At 38.7% G+C, this 21975-nt stretch overlaps 1 protein-coding gene across 1 annotated transcript; it reads left to right on the top strand.

Annotated features, from left to right (window-relative positions):
* The first annotated feature begins 8951 nt into the window (after nucleotides 1-8951).
* On the top strand, nucleotides 8952-13872 carry kcnj12a (potassium inwardly rectifying channel subfamily J member 12a). Its single transcript, XM_084740941.1, has one exon. It carries the CDS (start codon nucleotides 9085-9087, stop codon nucleotides 10384-10386), a length of 1302 nt encoding a protein of 433 aa, XP_084597067.1. The 5' UTR covers nucleotides 8952-9084; the 3' UTR covers nucleotides 10387-13872.
* The last annotated feature ends 8103 nt before the right edge of the window (nucleotides 13873-21975 follow it).

Here is a 21975-nt window from a genome sequence, read left to right as displayed (position 1 = left end):
GTGAATTTGCGTTAGTCATAACAAATTACCTCCCATTTAATCACCTCTTTTCTCTGAAGGTAAATGGTGGGATAACAGGACTTGTCTCGGAGTGAAAGCAGAGCAGATGGGATCCAAAAGGCAGCAAAATTCTGGGCTGTTAATTTCATGTGGGAAGCCTTTGTGAAAGCCTTTTCATCTTTATTATGTTGCTTCCATTTACTTTTGATTAGCATCTGATCAAATACAATGGCGGATTGTCTGCTGGAGTTTTCTGAATGATACGTCTGTGCATCAAGTTGCTGTCAACTGGTAGTGCCATGATGTGGGAGGGAGGGAGGGAAGGCGGGAGGGAGACAACGGGAGGGAGAGAAAGAGAGGAGGGGAGGAGAAAAGAGAGACAGAGGGAGGGAGGGAGGCTGCAAATGGCAGTTTTCTGTGACAGGGAGGGAGGGAGGGAGGGAGAGCGAAGAAATAGTCAGAGGGAGAGAGAGAGAGTGTGAGAGAACAGCAGTCCAACTAGATCAGATTGCAAAAGATTGATAGAGAGAGCTGTTCAGTTAATAAACAGTGAGGGAGTATTCTACAGTTTTATGGATAGACTTCATGTCTGTAAAGATGAAGGATGAGCAGAAGACCAGCTGAAGAAACGGCCTCAGAAGATGGAGATACAAAAAGCTAAATTTTCCCTGGGATAATCCTTGTTTCCTACCTGTTTTTTTTTTTTTTTTTGCATGTCCAGCATTGACTGACTGACTTGGTCCAAGGTTCTGGTCAGTTTTATCTGCACTCGCAAACAGCACCTAAAAAAAAAAAAAGAAAGAGAGAGAGAAGAGCTCAAGCAAGGATGAAGAAATTCAAAGGGGGTCTGCGCCTTGTAGTGAAGATGATGGAGTGGTTTTCTCCAGTATTAGAGTAACACACAAAGAAGAAGGAGCAGCTGCGGTGGCAGATGCGGAGAATGCCTCAGTTTGGTTAAAAACAGGGACACTGGGAGACAAGACACCACCTTTTACTTCTGAAGCCTGTGGGGAGGACAGGTAGAAATAAAAGGTAAGACGAGGACAGAAAACTTCACCTCAAACTTGCAGACTGAATGTCACATCAATGTTTGTCAGATGTCACTGGTCTGTAGTGTTATAGAAGTGGCACTGGATGGTGAGGGCTACTCTTAAGCATTGCCTTTGGAGCAATGCATTCTGCTTAAGTTCAATTAAACTGTGAATAATATCATTTCATAAATAAAATCTTAAAAAAATCAGTTAGTCAGAATCAAATATGATGACTTAATTTAAGTTAATCCTTTTTAAGGGCTGCAGTTAACAAGTATTTTCATTATCAATTAATCTGTCAATCATTTTGTTGATTTACTGATTAGTTGTCAGGTCTATAAAATGTCAGTAAACTGTGAAAAATGTTGACCGTTGTTCCCCCAAGTCCAAGGTGACGTCCTTAAATTTCCATATGTAGTGTCCAAAGATATTCAGTTTACTGTCATCGAGTACAGAAACCAGAAAATGTTCACATTTTAGAATAATAAAAAAAAGAGACTCAAATCAATTAGTAAATTCTCAAAATAGCTGGCAACTGATTTAACGGTTAACAAGTAATGGTTAAAATAAGCTAATTTTTGCAGCTCTACTTTTTGTCCAAGTTGACCCCTTACTGGGAGAAAAAGTATAAAAATTGCTAGCAGAAAAGAGTTTTCTGTACATTTGTTGTCCTATAAGGATCTTATGCTCACCTTTAGCCTTTAGCTTAGGTTTTAGAGTGGCTAGAAAGGCCCTGTCTGTCGATATCAGAGTGTGACATCGAAAGGATCCCAGTCCCCAAAGGGTTAAAATAACCACAACAACAACAAACCATCTGAAATGTAGCTGGAAGACAGACAAAGACAGAGCTTAAAAGCAAACAGTTTGAACAAAATCTAAATCCTGAAGTTTGAGTCTTCAGTAATGTGGACTTAATGTCTATATTGTCTCGATACATATCACAGCTTGTTCACTAAGACAGGAGAGTGAGAGAAGGGTGAGAGGATTTAAATGCTTGACAACAGTACTGTTGAAATAATCAATTATTGGTGAAAATCAACTGATAATTAATGATAGATTAATAATTAACAACATTTTTAACTAAAAGTGGCTAAATAAAGACTGAGGAGTTGCTGTTTTCCAATCCTATACTGAATAGCTGTGGGTTATTTGACCATGAGTAAGACAAAATAAACATTTTTAGGATGTCACTTTCAAATCTGTTAAACTGTGACAAGAACATGCCATTACTGTTTTACTTGGATTGACAGAAATTAAGAAAATCTGTTAATTTAAAATCAATCAATCAAAAAATATTGGGCCTAGACAAATGTCTAACCAGACAAATCACAAATTCAGTCAATGCCAACAAACACTTTCTTCTGCATGACATCTTCCCAGTTTAACTTCAACAAATACAATGATAACAAACCCACTTTTTAACACTTGAACACTTTTCAGACACCTTATTTATTTCCAGGGAGTATTGTATCAGATGTAGCATCTAATTTAGCATAATAATACTGGAGGATAGATAAGAGCAGGTAATAATGGACAAATGTGTTGCTTCAGGTACTGCACTTCAGTGCATAAAGAAATCACTGATGTGAGGCTACAAAAAGAGACAGAGGATGAAGAGAATGAAGATTATGCGGCATCGCCTGACAGTTCAATGACCTCATCCTGCTTTTCATCTCAGCTTGGCTCAGTTTGATCCACTTTTATGATTCAAAAGGGATATTTAGCATTCAGTAGAACACAAAAGTAAAACATAAGCTGTAACACATCCCCCCCCAAAAAGCACAATATCATATCAAAGACATGGAGTGTAGCTTATGTATCTTAACGTCTAACAGTAATGTATTAAAAGCAATATATGTAAGCTTGTGTGCCCTAACCAACAGGTGTCACTTAAAATGGGAAATTACAGAGTTCAGGTTTAATATGGGTGATTCAGCCTTTGTGAATGGGTACAAGTAATTAAAAAACTGCACAAATAAAGATCAAAAAAGCCCAGAGAGAAGCTCACATGTGGGAATGATCAATCAATGGGAACCAGGTGTTTGAACGGTGGAAAAGCTACAGGTGCAGCTAGCAAAAAAAAACCCTGCATATTTTGTTCTACTTGCATAGAATATACCAGCTGTTAAAACAATGCGAGAAGGTGACTCAGTTCTTTATGAACACCTCTCTAAACAAGCATCTGAGATGGCATCCTGACACAGGGGATGGCCTGCATACCGAGCCTACAGGGATGGACGCTGTCTGGTTCTAATGTATACCATCTTTGTCTTTTAAGTTTCAGCCTTTGGAATATCACCAATTATTGCATTACATCTGAAAAAACGCCGTGGACTATTTTGTGTAACATACTGTCAATCAGACAGCATCTCTACATGGTGAAGTGGTGTTACTTTCTATAGGAAAATACCTGTCGGTCACTTGAGACGAGATGAGTTCCGCGTGGTGAGCTATAGGAAAATACAATGACACCTGAGCCTCAGCTCTTCCTTCACAATGGCCTTGGGAGGTGGGCCGTGATCGTAGCGCTCAAGCTCAGTTTCCCACATGCATGTCTTGAGATGGAGTACCCTCTCCTGCTCCACCTCATTGCCCCCCCCCAATCCTCTCCATTATTTTGCTCATCCAATTATTCATTCTATTCATCCTAATCAGCTGCAAGCTTATCATCATCTCCCCTAGTCACTGCTCTCGACTCCTCAAGAACACACACGCAGCTAGACTAGGTCACAAAAGGTTATTCATGAAATTACTGGCCGAAGTGCAAATCACTTTCTGTGTCCTGCCTGTCTTCAAAGATGAATCAAAGATACAATAATGGCCTCCCTCTGAGCTGTCATTTCACGATGCCTGTAGGACAAGACTTGCATGGTAGAGCTCAGGCATAATCTGTGATTCCAAACACCAGAATTCAAAACGCAGTACTGGAACCTGCTATCACCTCCACGCTTATAGACATGTCTTTCAATACAAGTACAAACAATCAATCTATTAATCATTCTGGCTCCGAATCCTTTAGTTGTTGGGTCCATAAACTGTCATGAAACTGTGAAAAATGTCTATCACTGTTTCCCAAAGACCAAAATGTCTCAAATGTCGTTTTGTCCACAACCCAAAGATATTTACTGTTGCAGAGGACTAACAAAACCAGAAAATATTCACCTTTTAAAAGCTGAAAAAAGAATTTGATTTTTTTTCTTAAAAAATGACTCAAAATGATCAATCGATTATCAAAATAGTTGGTGATTTAATGGTTGACAACTAATTGATTAATTGACTTTAAACTATATTTGTACACCATTAACAGCAGCAGTGAGCTTATGTTTAGTTGTTATCTGTTGTTCATATTCCAATCATTCTGACAGATAATAAAATTGCAACATAATTCCCCATTAAATTGGAATTTTATTAATTGGAAATGATCATTTTTGCATTACTATTTTCATTTTCACTGAAAAATAACTATCAAAATCTTGATGATATGATATTTGTTGGGGTCTGTACCAGGCAAACATGTTTACTAACATCTGGAGAACAAGATTTATAGGCCAGGGCATCTCTGCAGCACTACAGTACTTCATTATAATGTTATTTTGTCACACATTTTAAAAAATTACAGCTTTGCAATTTGGATATTGAATTTAGCCATATTGGGATTTTGATAATATTTTAATTTACTTTTGCAACCCCAGCAAAAACAGACAGACTGTGCAATTAGAGGTTAATATATACCTGAAAATGTATATTTACCCAAAAAATGCTGATTTTTCATCCCTGCAAACAACTGCTCAACTACATGTGAGTATAGGGCTGAATGATTTTGAAAAAAATATCTCTGGAAAATCTGTGATTGATATTCCAAATGTGATTTGTGACCTTAGAGGTACCATTCTGACCATTTTTACATCATAATTCTCATTTTCACTGCAAAACATTAAAAAGATTATGGTGTGATTTTTGCAAGCATCTGTACCAAACAAAAATGTGTAGTCTGTAGAATATGATATGTAGTGTAAGACATCTCTCCAGCAACATTTAATTTAAAATTGTATTTTAACACATTTTGTCTTTAACAACTACTGCAATTTTTTTAATGAATTGTTCAGTCCTATGTGAATATACTCTACCTGTATGGCTAAATAGCTACAGTTTGCCCTTTTAACTTTTAATGTATTTTCATTAAGGCAATTAAGATTGAAAGCTATTCAGCTGTCACTAGCAGTTGTTTAATCTAATGTCAAAGTTTTTGGCACGCTAAAGACGGCTGTCAAATCCATGTCAAAGACCTGGTGACAAAGATTAATCTTTAAGCACCTCATGCACAACCTCTCAGAGGGACAATCTGATTTAAAGAGCTTCCCATGTAGTTACGGCAAAGGCTTTTTGCATGGGTTGAGACTCTAAAGCACTTATCTAATGACTCTGAGGACACAGGGAGGGTTTTTACTTTCATTCAACCAATTCACTGGACACCTGACACTGTACGACTACAGTATGATATGGAGACTGCGCACCGTGTAAGGCTGCTCAGGTCATGTGTGGAGGGTAGGGACCAAGATGTATTATGTGAAATGCTGAGACGATGTTCAGGCTCAAGATTCATCTCAATTATGTAACACAGTCAGTGTGGCTACTATGCCATATAGCCAAGACCACCTGCCACTACATGGCTGAGCCAAGAACCGAAAGAAAGAAGTAAGAAAAATAGTTGTTAGCTGATTCTCATTCCCAGGTAATCAAATAGTGATGCTTTGGGTTAGTGGCTCAGATTGAGCCACACAATAAAACAATGACACTTGACACTCAACCAACCTAAGGCTGTGACAATAACAGCATTTTATTTTGAAGGATGAGTCTCATGTTCTTTTATTCTAGCACTGTAATACATGACAAGACAGAAGCACAGCCTCTGAATGGTTGACAGACTCAACCCAAGGCATTATGAAACTGCCAGTAGGTGGCTAACAGCATGCTAACAACAACTGTTTTGACATGTAAAAATGCATAAACAATCACAGAATACATTCAGTGTGGGATTTAACATGAGGGAAATATTGTCCAGTATGTTTTCACATTTCCAAAAAGACACTGCAGTGCAGTTCAGATACCAATAATTACTTGGTTCTTACAGTTGATACCAGTAATATAACCAATAATTTCACACTTTCTGGTTGTAAAAAGTTCATATAATCTGCAGTTTATGCAAACCTGAGAGTATGGAAGGCGATGACTGTGAACAAAGATGGATGATTTAATATTCCACAGCCCTGATCGAGCCAAATTAAACTGACATCACTATTACAACAAAAACAAAGAACAGTTCTGCCATTTTTTTTCAATTAAGTACATTAAAAAAAATCATAGATATACTTAAGCTTTTAGAGACGATTTAGAGACAACAATCACTGCCTTTGTCGAGCATTGCTTACACCATCTTTAATCAAACTGTTTGTGTAAAAATCAAGCACTAGACACAATTAGACAGGATGAGATAATATGGTTTGGATGACAGATTTACATACTTGAGAATCGTGGCAGGAGTACTATTTTTAGCATTAACAGCTGTGGTCTTTGGGGAATGTAGTGTGATATTGTTAAAAGGCAAAAAGACCATTTGGAAGTATATAAATAGAAAATAACATTTACCTACAGTATGTTTTCCTGATACAGGTATGTATTTGACCCCTAAGGAACAATTTTAAGATCGTGCATGAGGTAATCTGGCTCTAGATCGGGAAAAACTTCCACCTGAAAAAGTGTGAAAGCGGATGGCATTAGTGTGAGTGTGTGGCAGACGGCAGGGCACCTGGGATTTGGAAACGCACATGAGTGAACTGTCAAGTCTTCAGGGCCCAAATCAGGCAGGCAGACACAGAACGGATGTGGCCAGGCGATAAAAGCTGTCTGCGCCCAGAGGGGCCTCAGTCCAGCCCCCGCGGGTAAAAACCCCTTGACCCTGAGGCTCAACATCCAGCTCATTGGCCAGGTTATTGGCTGCCTGACAGCCACACTGACATATTGCGGATTCATTTCATACCAGAGTAATATTTTCACACATATCGTATGAAGATGTGCTTTAAGTTGTCAAGTGTGTATACGTGGTCTTGTAATATTCTTGTAAGTTAAAGTTCCACTATGTAATTACAATGAACATAGAATACAGGGCATTGCATAGGGGAGACATCTACCTACTTGTATGGAGCACCCTGGGAAGGTGGTGTAAATTTACCGCATTGTCACAACATAATTAATAATACTGCAAATTGTACAGAATGAGGTCAATAAATAGAGTCGTCTCTCTCCATCCTTGTCACACAGCATCTGGAATTGCATATCCATGGAATCAGTGGCACACATACAAATCCCCAAGGATTACTAAATACACACATGCACACCTCTAGTGCCCTAACAAAAGTATTGTACTGGAAGGACAATGGAGAACTTAGAACAGATACAAGGGAGCAACTTGTGTGCTGTAAAAACTGCATGGCATGTTGCTGATAAACTATAAATACAACCAAGATGTCCCGAAACCAAACATGTGATAGCCTTCACTATCACTGGTAGGCATAAAATATGATGGCGCTTCTCAATTTATAAAACACCTCACTAGATACGAGTAGCGACTCACATGATGGTTAATTTTTTTTATTACATAATAATAAACATCTGGCAGGTGATGACTTACTTTGTCTCCAGTGCCAGCCTTCTTTATCATTTGAAAGAGAAAAGCACAGGAAATGCCACGTGACAGAAGTGGATGTGCTGTGAGGCCAGCTCTTCACTTACCCAGCCGACATCAAAAGACATGAGGACCCTTCAGTGAGGGCCAATTGGATTTGGAGTCGTGATATTTAAAGAGAGCAAGATGGCAAGGAGAAGAAGTGCGAAGTAACTGAAGTGACTGGTATTACTGATACTCACACTATAAAACAATGTAGAACATTCTGTAAAACTAAGTGTTAACTCAATTATGATCATTGTTTCTTTTTATATTTATTATCAGTTAGATTTGAGAGGACAACAGAGGCTGGACTTTAATATGAACATTAGTAAATGGAAAACATAATAACAAAAAAGCATCCCTTTAACAGATTAAATTAAGCTAATACAATATAGGTTTATTTAGTAAATCTGATGGGCATGTAAAAAAACTGAAGGCGGAGATGGTGAATTGGTCCTTTGGGCTTTAACACACAGACACTTGATTACCTGTAATTCAGTCTCAGAACCCATCATCTATTGTCTGAAAGCGATTTAGCCTCAGGGGGGAACAGACAATGTCTTAGGGCCTCCAGTCTAGCCACATATCTGGACAATGGATATCTGAACTAAAACACTGTCTTCTATTCATCAGTCATAGTTTACAGTCTGATTAGCAACTTAATACTCTGGTTATCAGCGGTCACTTTATCTTAATAAACAGATATCTGCACTTGATTGCAGATCAATTTTAATTTTAAAAAGCAAAATCACCATCAGACAATAGCCAGTGACTTCCAAGATTGTATTTCAGCCCATGTGTTCAGCATTTTTGCTCTTCACATGGACTGTTTACCCACTGAATGTGAATCTGCATGCAACCAAAGCCTGACAAACAGACTACAAATGGAAACCAGAATGTTTTCAATACCTAAATCTTGTCCCTTGCCCACACGTTATATGCAGATATCTGTTTATAGAGATTAATGATCTATTAATATCAAAGGACATCTTTTCGAGGCAGTAGCAAAACTATGACTGTTACTTGTGTAACAATGTTTTAAGATTCAGTGACTAAAAGCTTTCATGGTTGGTTCTTTGGTGATGTTTCATGCACAGGTATGGTGTGATTTCACCATTATGTCACAGAAAGATGCTCACATTGTTCTCCTTTCCCGGCACTCTTTACAGGGACTGGATTAAAGCACAAGGCTCCCCCCGAGGTCCCTGTCTATGACTCACTAAAATGGACCTTAGCCAGTGATCAAGCTGTGAGGGGCCTCGATCACACACTGGGACTCCAGGCCTGCCCTTCTGCTCTGACCCTGCAGCTGGAGGCGCCGCCGGGAGAATGAGTGTGGGAAGGATCAACCGCTACAGCATTGTGTCATCTGAAGAAGAGGGCCTCCGCCTCACTACCATGCATGGCATGAACGGCTTTGGCAATGGCAAAATCCACACACGCCGCAAGTGCCGCAACCGCTTCGTCAAAAAGAACGGCCAGTGCAATGTGCAGTTTGCCAATATGGACGACAAGTCACAGCGCTACATGGCTGACATCTTCACCACATGTGTTGATATTCGCTGGCGATGGATGCTGGTAGTCTTCACTCTTGTATTTGTTGTCTCCTGGCTAGCCTTTGGCTTAGCCTTTTGGGTCATTGCTTTGTTACACGGAGATCTGGATAACCCAGCCGGAGATGACAACTTCACTCCATGTGTCCTACAGGTCAATGGATTTGTGGCTGCATTTCTATTCTCCATTGAAACACAGTCTACCATAGGTTACGGCTACCGCTGCGTGACTGAGGAGTGCCCAGTGGCTGTCTTCATGGTGGTCTTCCAGTCCATAGTGGGCTGCATCATTGACTGCTTTATGATTGGCGCCATCATGGCCAAGATGGCAAGGCCTAAGAAGCGAGCACAAACTCTGTTGTTTAGCCACAATGCTGTCATTGCCATGAGGGATGGAAAGTTGTGCCTCATGTGGAGGGTAGGGAACCTTCGCAAGAGCCACATTGTAGAGGCCCATGTCAGGGCACAGCTCATCAAACCTCGGATCACTGATGAGGGGGAGTATATTCCTCTAGACCAGATAGATATTAATGTTGGCTTTGATAAAGGGCTGGACAGGATTTTCTTGGTTTCACCTATCACTATCCTCCATGAGATAGATGAGGAGAGCCCCCTTTTTGGGATCAGCAAACAGGACTTGGAGACAGCAGACTTTGAGATTGTCGTCATCTTGGAGGGGATGGTTGAAGCAACCGCCATGACCACGCAGGCTCGCAGCTCCTACTTGGCCTCTGAGATCCTTTGGGGTCACCGTTTTGAACCAGTCTTGTTTGAGGAGAAGAACCTGTATAAGGTGGATTACTCTCACTTTCACAAAACCTACGAGGTGCCGTCCACCCCCCGCTGCAGTGCCAAGGACATGGTGGAGAACAAGTTCCTAGTCCCCAGCTCTAACTCCTTCTGCTACGAAAATGAACTGGCCTTCCTAAGCCGCGATGATGAGGAGGAGGATGTAGGTGGTGGGAGCAGGGCGCTGGCAAACCTCAGTCCGGACCGGAACAGCCGACATGAGTTTGAACGCTTACAGGCCACCAGGGCACTGGATCAAAGGTCATATCGTAGAGAGTCGGAAATATGACCTCTACCCATTGACCCAGGGTCAACTTTCAATAACTTTATCCAAGAGTAAAAATGCAGAACAATGCAAAGTGCCATAGGAAAAGCTGACTACTGTGAAAGATTGGGAAAGAAATAAGACAACAGTAAAAGGGACTTAACTGGAAGGAATGGGGAAAAGCAAGAGTACACAGCTTAGAAAATTGTGGTAAGGAATGTCTACAATCAAGGAAAAGGCTAGAGAAAGACCTTCTTCCTTAATGGAAACTTGAATCTTTTTTCACATGGTCATTTTGAGTTGAGAGTGTTCAATGATAGTGCATCAAAAAACTATTATGACAGAATCTTATAATCAAATCCTAGGTGTAAATACATTGCGTAGGTAAGTTATGTTTTGTGTGCAGTATCAGTTTCCAAAAACACCTCTCAATAAAAAAATAGAAGTTGCTATTTCAAACTGTTCTTGGGCACAAATAATAGTGTTACAAGGCTTCTCTTATGCTCTCCTCGCACTGCTGTAATTTGCTGGACCTGCGTTCAGTGACACATTGAAAATTCGTGCACTGCAGCATTCAGATGCAATGAGCCATGATAAAACATCTGACCCATGAGCCACTGAGAACAACATTATTCAACACCTTCATTTTAGTATTGGTGTGATCCCAAAATCTACCAACGTAGGGAGAGTAGGCAAATGAATTGCACTATGAAGAACATAAATGAATATATAACAGAACGGAAACTGTATAGAGAAACAATACTTATAATCTCTTAATGCCTCATATTTTAACTTAGCTTTATCTTAAAAGCAAAGATCATACAAGCCACCAACATAATGATTTCACTGCTCTGGCCTACACATATCATGTCATATACAAATATTGCTATGAAGTCAAGTAAAACATAGCTAAAGCACAAATGGCGGACAACTGACATAAATAAACATTTTGTAGTTGTCAAAATTTAATTTTTGCAAGATACAGGTTGCAATATTCAGGTTTTAATTCATTAAATTAATAACCAAGTAGCAGTAATTTGTAACCCCACAAAAAATGCACCTTAAAGTGTAACTTTACTTTCACAACTTGAAATGTTATCTAATAAAGTTCAACTAAAACCTGCATGTTGAGAGTCATTAACAAGATTTCTTCCATTCCATGTGGGAATTAAGACTGTAACAAACTGGCATAAATTGATGGCCCTTAATGTGTTTTTGTCCTCTTTAAAAATTAATCTATGCATATTGTTAAGAGTGTCAGGGGACAGAACCCTACTGTGTTCTGTGTGAGATGACATTATTTAATAACATTGCTTTAATCAACACCTAATGCTTAGAAAAACAGCCTGGATAAACTCAATTTTTAAGAGTGGCTGCTTTGTTGATCAAGAATTAATCAAGTGTTATTTTAAACTAAAACTATTCCTATGGACAAGATGAATTTGAAATGTAAGATTTGGATGTCCCTAACCACCCTAACCACTCCAAATGCTAAACGAACAAGCATCATAAGGGCAAATGTGTCTATGACACTTTGCGTTATACTAATAAGGTTAAAATAGTCCAAATGTATCAGCCAACTAACTGTGGCTGGCCCTAAATTTCTATTCACGTTACATCAACAGTGGGCAAATTTAACTGTTCTTTATACTGCTAACAGAGTTCATATCTGTTTCAAACATTACCTGGGTTATAGACAAATGACAGGCCAAAACATCATTTCATTATTATATGGCAAATATGTCATTTAAAGTGTAAAATTAATGTGTGCAAGACCAAGTTTGGCTTAAAACCTGTTATCACTTTCATTGCTGTCCAAACAAGAGCAACAGTGGAACAAAGAAAATAGCTTCCTTGTTTTTCACTTCTCACATGCACGTGTCTCACATCTCTCTGACATTTACAAACATGACATACTGTAGACAGTTAAATGAATTTTAGCAATATGCTAAGAAACTGGACCAAGGTCTGAATGGAAGCAATAAACCCTGAAGCACATCTTTCTGAATTAGTTTTAATAAGAATATTCTTAATGATTCTCTGTAATACACTGAACATGCATATTTATAATTCTTGATTCACAGATAGCAAGTGCAAGGCATGGTGTGAGGTGAATAACCCTGTATTTCTTTTCGTTTTTGTTCTGCTTGTATGCATATGATCTCTCAAGATTAGATACCAAAGTAATGGTGTGTAGCTCGGATGTCAGTTTTGAAGTGATTGTTCCCAAGATAATCTTCCAAAAACAGTTTAGCCTGAACCTGAAAAATGCATAGTCGTATTTCAAAAAGGTGTTTGAGCCTCCAGGTTTCTTTACAAATTTAAATCATCCCATGAAAATATACCTTAAATTAAAGAAAATCCCTGTTCAATCAAAAATTAAAACCAAATCAACTAAAAATTTAAGTAGTAGTTATAGATTCAATCATTTGCTATTATTATATACAGTAGTTTAAGAGGCAAAATTATGATGCATGACAACTTCTTTTCTTTGGCATGGACAATAGCATTCAAAGATTTTCCCTTATTCTAGATATCTAGTCAGAATTTATCATTCAAACCTCAACATGTTTATGTTGTGTCACAAAATACTTTTTTTATCGAGTCGAGTTTATCTATTACCTCACTGAAATGTGGATGTTGTCTCCCTGTGGAACAATCTTAGTTATTTTCACAGATAAAAGATTACATATATGTAAAGAAGGAAACATGTAGGATATGATGAAAAACTACAACATGAAAACAAAGAGGAGAACCATAAAATGGTTGTTATTTTGGTCACAATGACTAATATTTTCCTAATAGTCATTTAACTCTAGCAGTATGCTTGACTCTATGATATTTCTTGGTTATATGTTGCTTTTTTAGAAAATTGAAGGATGTAGTAAAAATTTTTTGACTAATAAGTGACGCGTTCTTTACCCAACCCTAAATAATTTATTATGCTCATTGCCTTCTGGGAAGGTTCTATACATCGATGTGTGAAGCCTCGGCAGCACCTACTCACAAAATTTAAAAAAAAAAGGTGATGTGTCAACAGCTTTTATGCCGCATCACTGAAATGCATAGTTCAATCATTTCTACTGAATAATGAAGAATTTTCTCAGAGCCTGTTTTAGCTTTGATGTTGCCCACCTGAGCCCTTCAAAAAGAAACACACACAAAGGTTTTCGCTAAATATACAGGTTTATAGTGTAAAAAGCTTAGTAATGTTATAAAAAAATATTATTATAGGGAGCAGCCAGGCTGAATAAACCTGCTTATTTTTATACAAAGTTCTTTTTGATAGAATACAGCAATCAATATTTATCTGTTTTTATCAGAATACTACAATGAAATCACTATTGAGAGAGGCAAAAATATGATTCTTGTCTCAATTTTCAATGATTTAATTTCTGTTGTTTCATTTCAGCACAGATGCTCATGATTAAACAGGTATTTCTCTTAAAGGGATGATTGGAAAAACCTTTGACCTCTGTAGAAGTCTTCCTATGTCCAGAAAAATGTCTACTGGGCTTTTGATTTTAATTCAAAGTCATTTAAATTATTCAATTAAAAACTAACTGTGAAAAAAAACCCCGTTTTTATCTCTTTTGTTGAACGTGGTCCACCAGTCTGGGCTGTAGTGAAATGTAAAATCCAATACAAACCCCTGGACATCCTCAAGCCTAATGAATGGATGAAGAGGTGGCTGAGGTAATACATCACCATGAGGGCTGGTTTAAGATGAGAGATCAAGATTCATGTCACCAAGGTCAGATGACTTCCTGGTCCTGGGCCAATTATTCAAGAAGGCTCATCAATTAATCACTGCGACACACAAACAACCAGTGGGGCCAGGGGCCTTTTGGCCCTGCTGAACTGGGCAAGAGCCCTGCAGCTGACTGTCAGATCAATGTGGTAACAACACACGGGAAATCATTATTTCTCTCCTACCTCAAAAGTGAGGAAACCTTCATGTTTGTAAGCATTTAACTTCACTATGGGCTTTTCTCAGAGATGACAGGAAAATCACAGGTGTAAATAATAAAACTAATGATAGCTGAATTATATTCTCTGTGTCACCCTATCACAGCTTACCAGGAAGCTTGCATAGTACAGAGTCATCATTAATGTGATTACTAACACCTGTGTACTCATGACAATTCAAAATGTCTGCTGTGAAAAAGGCCTATAGCATGGTACGCACATTTATGCTTTCTTGTTAAAGTTGAAGTGTTACACTGTGTGTACACTGTTCAGTAGAGCCTGATGAATACTGGGTATTTGGCAGATAACAACTAGGACTGCAACAAATGATTATTTTCATTACTAATTAGATCACAGTTTTATGGTTTATCAATCAATCAATCAATCATTTAGTCTATAAATGTCAAAAAAAGTGAAAAATGCTTGTCACAATTTCCCACAGGCCAAAGTCCTGTCTTCAAATTGCTTCTTTAGTCCAACCAATAGTCAAAAACACAAAGACTCTTCATTTATTATCATAAATAGCAAAGGGAAACAGCAAATCCTTACATTTAAGAAGTTGGAACCAGCAAATGTTTGCTTGAAAAGTTATTAAAATTAATTAAATTATTAACAAAAGAGTTGGCAACTCATTTTCTTTCAATTGACTAATTGATTAATTGACAAATTGCTGGCACTCTAATACCAACAATGATATTTGGACATTAAAAATCTGCTATGTAAATCTGAATCATACAGTATACATCAGCCGATATTTGATTTGAACAAAAACACAGTACTGAAAAAAATATTTTTTATTTTTTTAATGAGGCTTGCTTAAATTTGCTTATTTAGGAATTGTGAGTACGAAATGTAAATGGGAAATTTTACATTTGAAAATCAAATTGTTAGTTCTCCATGGTTGACAAACTTCATAACAGTGACACTGTTTCTAAATTACCACAAGCAAATTTTTGACATTCATGTATTGTCGCTTCTTGTTACTTAGGCCTACATCTATACTGATACCAATCTGTGACAAGCTCATATCTGCCTATAACACTGGCCCAGCTGATTCATTGCCCATTCAGTGACGTGTTTTCAAGATTAAAATAATTTGGGATTAGAATAAAGTATTGCAAATATACTGTTTATAATGAAAGGGTATTTGTTACATAAACGTAGATCCGCCAGTTTCACTACTGCAGCCTGCTTGGTCTACGAAACTCTTCTTCAAATGAGACAAAATGGAAGAATTTCAATAATATTTTTGTGCAACATGGAATACAATACTGAGAAATAATCAGCGAAAGCAAAATTTTAACCTACAACATCTACATGGCTTCGCCTGGGTTCAGACCTTCAAATCTGCCCGCTCCACCAAGTTGACGAGTTGATAATTCAGTCTGATACAAGGCGTCCACATGTACATGAAAGATCTATGATCAAATGTACAGTATTGCCTTTGCGTAACAGGGTCCCCTTAGAGCAAAGAGTTCAAAGAGTTATGCAAGTGCCCAAGCTTGTCTGTCAATCAGCACAACGGAACAAATTTTTGACTGGTGATGAATAATCCTGAACTCTTTGCACGAGATCTGTGGCCATCAGTTCTTTCTAAATAATTCAGGTTGGGGTGATTAAGTCACCCACAGTGAGTGACAGATGTAGGATTAACATGCTGGCCACTGGTTGTGCTGAGCTCAGGCGTTGGGTCTCGGCACTAACTGACACTGGGATCACAGAGGCTATGCTGGAAGCGTTTGCCAAGTTTGATTATGTAACATGGCCTGCTCAGTGTATGTTAGGCCTTGTGTGACTCGGTGTCACACACACTGAGTAGAAGTGAAGCTCTCAGGATTAGTGGTGGACACTGTTAATGAGCGCCTAATGCATGAAAGTATTATAGATGTTTCATCAGCGTAACGCGGGTTGTTGAACTCAGAATTTGACTTTACTCTGAAAGTGAGCCGTCTTTTGATAGCTGTGATGTCAAACTAGTGTACTATACAGCAGGATTAAACACCAAGAGGTCCTGGATAATTAAGGGCGTGTCAGGATAAACTGCCCTGCAACTGAGATGGTTGCTATGTAATCCCAAACACATGCCATACAGATGGGTTGGGCAGACGATGACCTCACTTACTTAAATCATTCTCAGCAGGTAGTATCCCAGGGTATTCTTGTACTAAGTATTTTAGGCATCCATATTCACTGTAGGTCCAATTAACCACACCAGCTGTGGTCAGGGTTTGTGATATTTTTTCAGCTAAATAAAACAAGAGTGAATTCATTTAGCAATATGAGATTCAAAGTTCAGATCACAAGGACCTCAGTTTTATCAAAACTGAGATGGAGAAAACCTTTAGACATCTTGTTAGAAACAGAAGCTAGGGACTCATTGAGAGAGGTCATGTTATTCAGGTTACTGGGTTTAATAAAGAAGTAAGGCTGCACGTCATTGGCATAGCAATGATAAGAGATACCACTGGAGGAGTTAAACAGATGGCCTAGAGGTAACATACACAATGAAAACAGAATAGGTCCGAGGTCTGCTCTGACTGGGGGATTCCAAGGCGTTCTCAGGCCAGGGTGGAGATATAAATTGAAATTTATCAAAGATATTATGAGCAAATGTGTAATGCAGAAATGCCTGACATTCTTTATGTACACTCTGTTTTGACTAATACTACCCAATCCTCAGGTACAACATGCTGCAATTCAATTATGGGTTGTTAGCAGCTGTCTGTATCCCAGAGCTATGAGCGCCACTGGTGCATCAGCCTCTCCCTTCACACTCACGGCTCCTGCAAATAAAACCTATTAATTACCATATGGAGGCTGTTGCCACGTAACCCGCTGGCCAACAAAAAGAGGTGTGAAGCTGGAGGATGGATGGAAGGATGGATTGATGGACTGATGCATAGACAGACAGACAGACAGACAGACAGACAGACAGACAGACAGACAGAGGGTTGTGTCGTTTTTCCTATGTCATCATGATATTTTGTCTAAATTACGTAAGTTGACACCCAGTATCCCTTGGGAATATCCCTTCTGTGAGTCTAAGGGAACAGTTGATGAAGCCAGCTGGGGCCTGGACTCACTCATTTGCCTACATGATATAAAACAAAAGCAGTGCACCTACTAAAGACTGCAGCCAGTAGAAGGATGTGAATGGAAGCAAGGAAGCAGCTTTGCCAGGCTCCCTGCCAGCCAGCCCATATAGACTAGTTATAATTAATGCTGGAACAAACTCCCTGTAGCCTGGACTCTTGATGACAGTAAAATGAGGGGAAATCGTGTTGAAGGGGCTATATAAAGCTCTTCAGTGTCAAGCCGCATGTGGCTCTGTGGCCAACACTTTCACTGCTAAAAGTACTCCCTGTTAGTTCCTGTGATAGTATCACTCAATCAAAGATACTTACTGGAGGTCTGAGTTTTATGTTATTATAACTGCGCCTTTTCTGCCTCAATATTATCATCTACCACAAATGAATTTACATTCATGAATATATAAGCTCATCTCACAGTTTTAAAAATGGGCAATATAGTATGAGCCAGAATCTGATTCAAATCTAATCAAATTTAATGTCATTCTTTCTTACACACTGTAATTGCAGAGTGAAATATTTTTAGAGTTCCCTAGATGTAGATAACATCAGTATTACAGTATTATTAGAATCCAGAATTAATGTATCATGTGAGTAATGGATAGTACTGTATTTGGAGATCAATCATTGGTACATACATAACTATAAATTAATTTATTCTATATAGAGATACAGACTTGTTTTGTGCAGATGTGTTATTCTTGAGTTAGAAAACTGGGGTGGGGTCGGGGAGGGGGTACTGCTGAGTTGACAGAAACTACAAATTGATCCTTCTGAGGTCCTCAAGTGTAATGAGACTTCATCCAATGACTGAGACAAGTTTTGTAGTCTGATTGTTGCCCAAATGGAGAAGACACAACAAGTCCTGTCCAGCTACGCTTGTCATCTTGTGTAATAAAGGCCAAAAGTCCCCTGCTGTTGTCCATTAGCTGTCAACGGCTGTCAATGACTACAAATGTGCACAGGGTTTTAAAAGACACGAAGGCCCTTGGCCAATGACGTCATTCAATCACTCATTTTGGTAAATACACCAACTGTAGCCCCTTCACTCTACACACAAAACAAAAAAATATATAAATAGCGGAATAAATAAGTCATAAAATAAAGTATTTCTATGGTGAAGAGCAATAAGAGACTTTGGAATCAACTACAGCCTGATGAAAGACATGCCAATGAAGACACAGCACATACAAATCTTGCAAATCTAGGGATCCCTTCTAGATGCAACCCTATGGGTTGCTTTCAGGCATGCACTGATGTCTGTCAGTGTTTTTTTTATATCACTGTAGGTCACTACATGCATATACACACATAAAGGTTGATATTTGATGCCATTTGCAGACAAACGTCCCTGATATGGCTTTAACATTAGATTTCCGAACCAAATGTCCTTCTACATGCTTTTAAGCAGCTGTTCGACCAGTGACAGGGTCCACACTAATGCTCTAACCTGACAGAGGGGCCGTGTGCAGCATTAAACATGCTGACATATTACGTGCCTTATCTTCTCTCGGTTACAGTAGGTGCCTCTGGTCTATCCTGATTCATGGAGTTACATGAATGGACAACCTGAGGGGACATGAGGGGGGCACTCTCATTTCCTTGTTCTCAAGCCTTGGTAATTACCTATGTGTGCCCAAAGGCCTTCAGTGTGTTTTAGAGGAAGAAAGGAAGAAAGAGCAAGACAGTGAAGTTACTTATTGCAGATGAGTAGAATAGGCCTGTTGTAACAGATGTGCCGTTCTACAACAGCTCAGGGGCACAAGCCCTGAAATATTGCTTCTATTTACTTCTATTATTTCATGAAGATTATCCTCTTCTGCCTGTCTGTGCAAACCATACAGGTGGATGATGAATGGGTTAGCTACCAGTTTCCTCTAATGGATTTGATAAATAGTTAACATGAAAACACCATAATAACAATACACACAGTTTCTGTGTTATCAGCTGAGGTTTTACAGTGAGAAAGCTGCTGTTTATCAGCCCAGTACAATAGAGCTCAGAGGTAAACAGTGATCCACAAAGCACCTATAAACTTACATTTGAGAAACAGATACACATCTCTTTCAAACTAATACTCATAAAAATTCACAGAGCGTGTTGTAAACAGTGTCTCCCTTCTGTGAAAACAAATCCAAATGGAGAGTACTCACTGTGAGGTGATTTTAGAGGGCTTTGAGTACTACAACTTAAACACTCCACACAAAAATCAAAAAATATATTTTTCCATTTACTTGTAGTGCTTTTTATCTATCTAGATTGTTTTGGTAAAGTCAGACGGACAAAAAATTGTTTTGAAAACATTCAAGATTTCAGACATACTGCGCCAGACAGTAAATCCAATGTAGAATTTGGGGATTGGTATTTTTATTGAGGGGTTAAAAAAACAGTATGTCTGTACACGCTAATCTAGTTATTCACAACAGACCCCCATAAAGCAGTTTTAAACAGTACTGCAAGTGCTGAAACTGGCTGAGCAGGCAAATGTTACACCTCAGCCATGCAGAATGGCATTAATGCCACGGTCACACACAGCCTTTCGTCCGCGAGTAGATGCACATTTCATTCTGTGCTAGAAAATACTTCCTACATGAAAATGCTCACAAGGTCTGTGGATTATCTTGAGTAACTGGGTCATGACCTCAGGAGAGAGACATTGCTGTTGAGTTTTTCAACTGTATTTTTCAGCATTTTGAGCAATACAAGCCAAGTGCAATTGAGTTTCGTTATATTCCAGAGAAGGCAGCCATTTCTGCAGCCAATATCTCCAAAAGCCAGCAACTCACAAAACAAACAATCTAGGTGGATAAATTGCACTACAGGCAAGGGGGAAAATATGTATTTTTGATTTTGGGGTGAACTGTCCCTTTAAGTGCCATTGAGCTCTGTTGTATGGGAATAAACTACAGCCAATAGCTTCCAACTTAAGCAAATCGCACACTTACTGAGAGGAATAATGAGAGTCAGCAAAACTGGGTCTGTCCCAGCAGTGAAGTCATGAGAACAGACACAGAACTGCAACTACAGTCCCTCTGGTCTCCCCTGGGGTAGACTCAGATCTGTCAGCACCCTTCACTAATGCAGCTCTCAATGGAAGGAAGCAGGGATACATCTCCCCAAATACCCCTCCACACACACACACACACACACACACATACAGACACAGACACAGACACAGACACAGACACACACACACCTCAAACCCTCTTCACCCCTCCATCCCTTGCCTACGTACACCATGCCAGGACGCATGGATCATCTCTTGCTGGCTGGACTCGCTCTGTCCCAGGACACAGACTTCACTCTTGCCAGGACAACGTCTCCAGTGTCAGGCAGAATGAGGGTCTTTGTTACCGCAGTCTCAATGCAGGACGTTCACTCACACAGGTAGTCGGGTGGTTTTGATATGGAGAACAGTATCCCTGTTTACACCATGAATAACTGAGTGCAAAAGTGGAAAGGAGAGAGTTAGAAAAACTCAGATCATGCTTTTGTAGATTTTTTTTATTTCAAACGCTTTCAGGATTACTTTAATCTGGTTTTGGGGTTCTGTTGTGAATAACTATATTTTTTACAGTAATACTGTTTTGTAATTCCTTAATAAAGATACTGATCCCAAATTTTGCATTGGATTTACTCCTGCACATTGAATTCTGTTTCTAACTGACTGTCTGGTACAGTATGACTAGGATCTTGAATGTTTTACAGACAAATGCTCTTCTCTTTCCACCTCTAAGGTATGACATAATAGACAAAAAAACGTGTTGAAAAGAACTGGACTGACAAAAAAGATGAAAATGCAACGAGGCAGTGAATCACACAACTGAATGGGATGATTACATAAGACAACAAAGCATTTCACTGTATGCCACAGAAAATATAATCAGTAAAAAACAAAATGAAACAAAGTTATTCAAATTTTGAGATAATCACCATTAATGTAACTGTAAAATTTGATGTAAGACTTTTCTAATGTATATTTTTAAGATTTTCTTTTTTTTTTCAGATTTGTGGATTCCTGACTTTTGTTCATTGTATGTAGGCTATGTGATTGAAAGTGAGCGCTGTGCACACGTTTCAGAGCAAAGTGGAAAGCTATCAGTCATTTTAATGATTTCTGAGGAGATTTCGTGTTTATGATGGATATTAACCTTTACTATGTGGTTCACCAGTGTTGACAGATGGCCAGTAGACTGCATAATAATCATATGGGCATCAGACCATAAATATCCCAAGGTATAGGCCACAGCAGGCCAAGCAATGTAATGATAATGAGATAATCTCAGTTTAGGTGTTAAAAAGTAAAACATCACTCATTATGACATTTTTTGAGGAGATTTTGTATTTTTATGATGCCTTTGTGTATGTGATGTCTGTTTGTAAAAGTAGTGACAATTAGTTTTGTATTTACTAAGTCACAACATTAGCTTATTCTCAAAAAAAAATCCTTACTTAAACAATCCACATCAGACAACCACAACCTCGTGTAGTTTAAATAATCCCTTCTAGTGTGTCTCTGTATGTGATCATGGTGCTGCCTATTGGAACCCCTCCA

This window comes from Lutjanus erythropterus, chromosome 17 (assembly GCF_056507025.1).
Source record: "Lutjanus erythropterus isolate fLutEry1 chromosome 17, fLutEry1.hap2, whole genome shotgun sequence".
Classification (NCBI taxonomy): domain Eukaryota; kingdom Metazoa; phylum Chordata; class Actinopteri; order Lutjaniformes; family Lutjanidae; genus Lutjanus; species Lutjanus erythropterus.
Note: the sequence above shows the minus strand (reverse complement) of the source record. Positions and strands in the feature narration are given on the sequence as shown.